Source organism: Nannospalax galili, unplaced genomic scaffold (genome assembly GCF_000622305.1).
Source record: "Nannospalax galili isolate Female #2095 unplaced genomic scaffold, S.galili_v1.0 scaffold3027, whole genome shotgun sequence".
Classification (NCBI taxonomy): Eukaryota; Metazoa; Chordata; class Mammalia; order Rodentia; family Spalacidae; genus Nannospalax; species Nannospalax galili.
Window position 1 is genome coordinate 207,964 of NW_008355721.1, and position 4,656 is coordinate 212,619.

The 4,656-nt window shown below is 63.1% G+C and overlaps 2 protein-coding genes across 2 annotated transcripts in view; one reads left to right on the forward strand and one right to left on the reverse strand.

Moving 5' to 3' along the window:
- The window catches only part of LOC108491765 (extensin-like), a 4,167-nt gene extending 3,138 nt beyond the window's left edge, over window positions 1–1,029 (reverse strand). Inside the window, exons 1-3 of the mRNA XM_017803172.1 lie at window positions 1,023–1,029; window positions 758–911; window positions 10–468 (exon numbers count right to left, since the gene is read on the reverse strand). Coding sequence (XP_017658661.1) covers window positions 10–468; window positions 758–911; window positions 1,023–1,029 — 620 coding nt within the window. The remainder of the gene's footprint in view (window positions 1–9; window positions 469–757; window positions 912–1,022) is intronic.
- Window positions 1–4,656, forward strand: part of Akap17a (A-kinase anchoring protein 17A) — a 20,891-nt gene continuing 16,235 nt past the window's right edge. Inside the window, exons 1-2 of the mRNA XM_029556107.1 lie at window positions 1–81; window positions 1,889–2,660. Coding sequence (XP_029411967.1) covers window positions 1,899–2,660 — 762 coding nt within the window. The 5' untranslated portion in view covers window positions 1–81; window positions 1,889–1,898. The remainder of the gene's footprint in view (window positions 82–1,888; window positions 2,661–4,656) is intronic.

Genomic DNA, 4,656 nt, shown 5'->3' on the forward strand with positions numbered 1-4,656 from the left:
TGGCGGGGCCGAGAGTCGCAAGCGGCGGGCGTTGCGGTAGCGGGGGCGGCGGCCAGGGACGCAGGCCCGAGCCCCGTGGCGGTGAGCGGCGGCTCCGGGCCCGGCCTCGGCCGCTCGGGTGTCGGTAACGGCCGGTTCCGCGGGCTGGGCGGGGCCTCAGGGAGAGTCGGAGGGGGCGGGGCCTCGGGCAGAGTGACGGCCGGGGCGGGGCCACATGGAGAGTGACGGACAGGCTGGGGCCATAGGGAGAGTGACGGACGGCGGGCTACAGGGAGAGTGACTGCTGTCGGGTGTCGGTAACGACCGGTTCCGCGATGGGCGGGGCCTCGGGGGGGTCCGCGGGGGCGGGGCCTCGGCCCGAGTGGCGGCGGGGGCGGGGCTACAGGGACACTGACGGCCGCTCCGGTGTCGGTAACGGCAGGTTCCGCGGTGGGCGGGGCCTCGGGGGAGAGTCGGCGGGAGCGGGGCCTGCGGGAGAGCGACGGCGGGAGCGGGGCCTCGGTCCGAGTGGCGGCGGGGGTGGGGCCACGAGGAGAGTGACGGACGGGGCGGGGTTACAGGGAGCGGGACGGGGGCGGGGCCTGACGAAGGCCTGAGTTGGGGGTTCCTGGGCCCTAAGCTGACCACAGGAGAGCCTGCTTGAATCGGCTGGGCCTGGGGGCGGGGCCGGAGAGGGAGGGGCGGGGGCTCCCTGGCTGGACCTGGGAACCTAATCTCACCTGACCCACAGCTCAGAGCCTGGGTTTGTTTTGGGCACCTGGGCTCAGTGCAGGTTGACGGGGTGACCCCTGGGGTGGGGGCAACGCGGTCTGCAGCTGACTTGAGGGGCGGTTGGGGTCTGCTGCTGCTGAATGAGGGGACGGGGTAGTATGAGGTGTCGACATGGTGCCGCTGTGGGGGTGTGGGGTGATCTGGGGTGGACAGTATGGGGAGTCTGGGGGTGACCCCGGGGGTCGGGGCAGCCCTCGCTTGTCCTGGGGCACGATGGGAGAGGGTTGTGGGGTCCTGAGCAGCGATAGTACTGGCCATGGGGTGCAGTTTCTCTAGGAAGACATGTTGCTTGCGTGGCAGACGTAGGGGTTCCAGTGAGGTTGTCTGGGTTGTGGGGTGAGCTGGGGTCTTCGGAGGTGCCACACCCTGGGTTGGTTGCCTGTGGTGTGGAGTCTTCTGGGGTGTGAAGGGTGTTGGGGTGGACCTGGGACTGAGCTGAGCGGGGTCTGCAGGTCAGGGCAGAAGGGTGGGTCTGACCCAGCACGTGCCTGGGGTGCATCCGGGATGGGAAGGTTGCTGGGCCTGAGCCTGGGTTATGCAGGCCTGAGGGCCGAGGAGGTTCTGGGGGTTGTGGGCCAGTCGTGGTCTTCGGGTCTTGGGGTGAGGTGATGCCGGGACTTCCATGGTGTCAGACTGGGGAAGGCGGAGCCAGTTGGATGTCACAGGCTGTGTTTGCAGTTTGGGGGTGAGGACTGCGGGGGTCCCAGGGGAGACGGTGGGGCTTGGGGTGCCATGGGGGGCTGCAGGTTCTGCAGCATTTCTGGGCTGAAGGATGAGGGGGCACGTGGATGCTGGGTCTCTGGGTCAGGTGCAGGGTTCAGGGGCAGACACTGGGGGTGCAGTTGTCTGGGGCCCTGGGTGGGGGTGGGAGCCGGGGGTGCTGTGCAGGGGCAACGAGGGATTAGCCGTGCGCCCTCCTGTGTGCCCAGGCCTAGCGCCGGCCTGAGGCCAGAGGCTTCACGGGTGTGCGTGCACTGACCCTGTGGCCACACTGACTTTGTTTGACCCGTGACCACACTGAGCCCGTGGCCACACTGACTTTGACCCGTGACCACACTGAGCCCGTGGCCACACTGACCCCGTGACCACACTGGCTCACCCTCCCCTCTCCCTCCAGGCGCCCGGCTATGGCTGCGGCCACCATCGTGCACGACACGTCTGAGGCGGTGGAGCTGTGTGCGGCGCTCGGCCTCTACCTCAAGCCCATCACGAAGATGAGCATCAGCGTGGCGCTGCCACAGCTCAAGCAACCCGGCAAGTCCATCTCCAACTGGGAGGTGATGGAACGGCTGAAGGCCATGGTGCACAGCCACCAGTTCTCCACGCTGCGCATCTCCAAGAGCACCATGGACTTCATCCGCTTCGAGGGCGAGGTGGAGAACCGGAGCCTGGTCAAGGCCTTCCTGGCCTGCCTGGACGGCAAGACCATCAAGCTCAGCGGGTTCTCGGACATCCTCAAGGTGCGCGCCGCCGAGTTCAAGCTAGACTTCCCCACGCGCCACGACTGGGATTCGTTCTTCCGTGACGCCAAGGATATGAATGAGACGCTGCCCGGTGAGCGGCCCGACACCATCCACCTGGAGGGGCTGCCCTGCAAGTGGTTCGCGCCCCGCGACTCAGGCTCCGAGAAGCCCAGCGAGGACGTGCTGGTACGCGTCTTCCGCAAGTTCGGCGACATACGCAACGTTGACATCCCCATGCTCGACCCGTACCGTGAGGAGATGACCGGCCGCAACTTCCACACCTTCAGTTTTGGAGGACACCTCAACTTCGAGGCCTATGTGCAGTACTGCGAGTACGCAGGCTTCATCCAGGCCATGAGCGCGCTGCGCGGTATGAAGCTCATGTTCAAGGGCGACGACGGCAAGGCGGTGGCCTGCAATATCAAGGTGGGCGGTGGGGGGGTGGCAAGGGAGGGAGCTGCACCGTGAAGGGGCAGGAGAGTCAGGATCAGGTTCAGGAGTCAGTGCCAAGGTCTGGGATCAGGCCTTGGGGTCAGGACCAGGCTCAGAGGTCGGGAGCAGGATAGGGTTTCAGGACCAAGGTCTGGGGTTAGGACCAGGCTCGGGTCAGGATCAGGCTCAGGAGTTAGGAACAGGCCTTGGGGTCAGGACCAAGGTCTGGAGTCAGGACCAGGCTCAGGGGTCAGAACCAGGATAGGGGTTCAGAACCAGGCCTTGGGGTCAGGACCAGACTCAGAGGTCAGGACCAAGGTCTGGGGTCAGGATCAGGCTCAGGACTCAGGACCAGGCCTTTGCGTCACGACCAATGTCAGGACCAGGATCAGGAGTCAGGACCAGGGTCTGGGGTCACAAGCAATCTCTGAGGTCAGGACCAGGCTCAGCGGTTAGGATCAGGCTCAGGAGTCAGGACCAGGCCTTGGGGTCAGAACCAAGGTCTGGGGTCAGGACCAGGCTCAGGGGTCAGAACCAGGCTCAGAGGTCAGGACCAGGATCAGGGGTCAGGACCAATGTCTGAGGTCAGTAACAGGATCAGGGGTCAGGATCAAGATCAGGACTCAGGACCAGGCCTGGGATCAGGACTAGGCTCAGAGGTCGGGAACAGGATCATGTTTGAGGACCAAGGTCTAGAGTCAGGACCAGGATCAGGGGTCAGGACCAGGCTCCGGGCTCAGGCTCAGGCTCAGGCTCAGGGGTCTGGACCAGGGTCAGGACCAGGCTCAGGAGGTCTTTTAGTTTGTTTCTCCATTGCTGTGACAAAACACCCTGACCCGTACTAACTTGGGGAAGAAAGGGTTTATTTGTCTTACACCTTCTTCGTCACAGTTCATCAGGGAGCCCAAGGTAGGAACTCAGGGCAGGAACCTGGAGGCAGGAGCTGGAGCACAGGCAATAGAGGAACACTGCTTACTGACTTGCTCCTCTGGCCCCTGCTCAGCCTGCTTTCTTATGCAACACAGGCCCATCTGCCCAGGGGTGGCTTCACCCACGGTGGGCTGCCCCCCCCCCCCAGTCACTCATCAAGATGCTTCTCAGACATGGCCACAGGCCAGTCCAATACAGGTAGTCCCCCAGTTGAGGCTCCCTCAACCCAGAAGTGTCAAGTTGACAATAAAGCTATTGAGCACAGGAGGTCAGGACCAGACTCTGGGGTCAGGACTAGGCTCAGGGTTCAGGTTCAGGCTCAGGAGTCAGGAACAGGCTTTGGGCTGAGGATCAAGGTATGGAGTCAGGACTAGGCTCAGAGGTCAGGACCAGGATCAGGTTTCAGGACCACGGTCTGGAGTCAGGACTAGGCTCAGAGGTCAGGACCAGGATCAGGTTTCAGGACCAAGGTCTGGGATTAGATCTAGGCTCTGGGGTCAGAACCAGGCTCAGGAGGTCAGGACCAGACTCCGCGGTCAGGACCAGGGTCTGGGGTCAGGACCAGGCTCAGTAGGTCAGAACCAGACTCCCGGGTCAGTACCAGTGTTTGGGGTCAGGACCAGGATCAGATTTCAGGACCAAGGCCTGGGGTCAGAGGCAGGCTCTGGGGTCAGGACCAGGGTCAGGGGTCATGATCAGGCCTTGAGGTCAGGACCAGGGTCTGGAGTCAGGACCAGGCTTAGGGGTCAGGACCAAGATCAGGGGTCAGGACCAGGCTCCGGACTCAGGGTTAGGCTCAGGGGTCTGGACCAGGGTCAGATCGTCTTTTAGTTTGTTTCTCTGTTGCTGTGATAAAATACTCTGATCAATACTAACTTGGGGAGAAAGAGTTTATTTGTCTTACATCTTCTGGGTCACAATTCATCAGGGAGCCCAAGGTAAGAACTCAGGGCAGGAACCTGGAGGCAGGAGATGGAGCACAGGCCATGGAGGGACGCTGCTCACTGACTTGCTCCCCTGGCCCCTGCTCAGCCTGCTTTCTTATGCAACACAGGCCCAT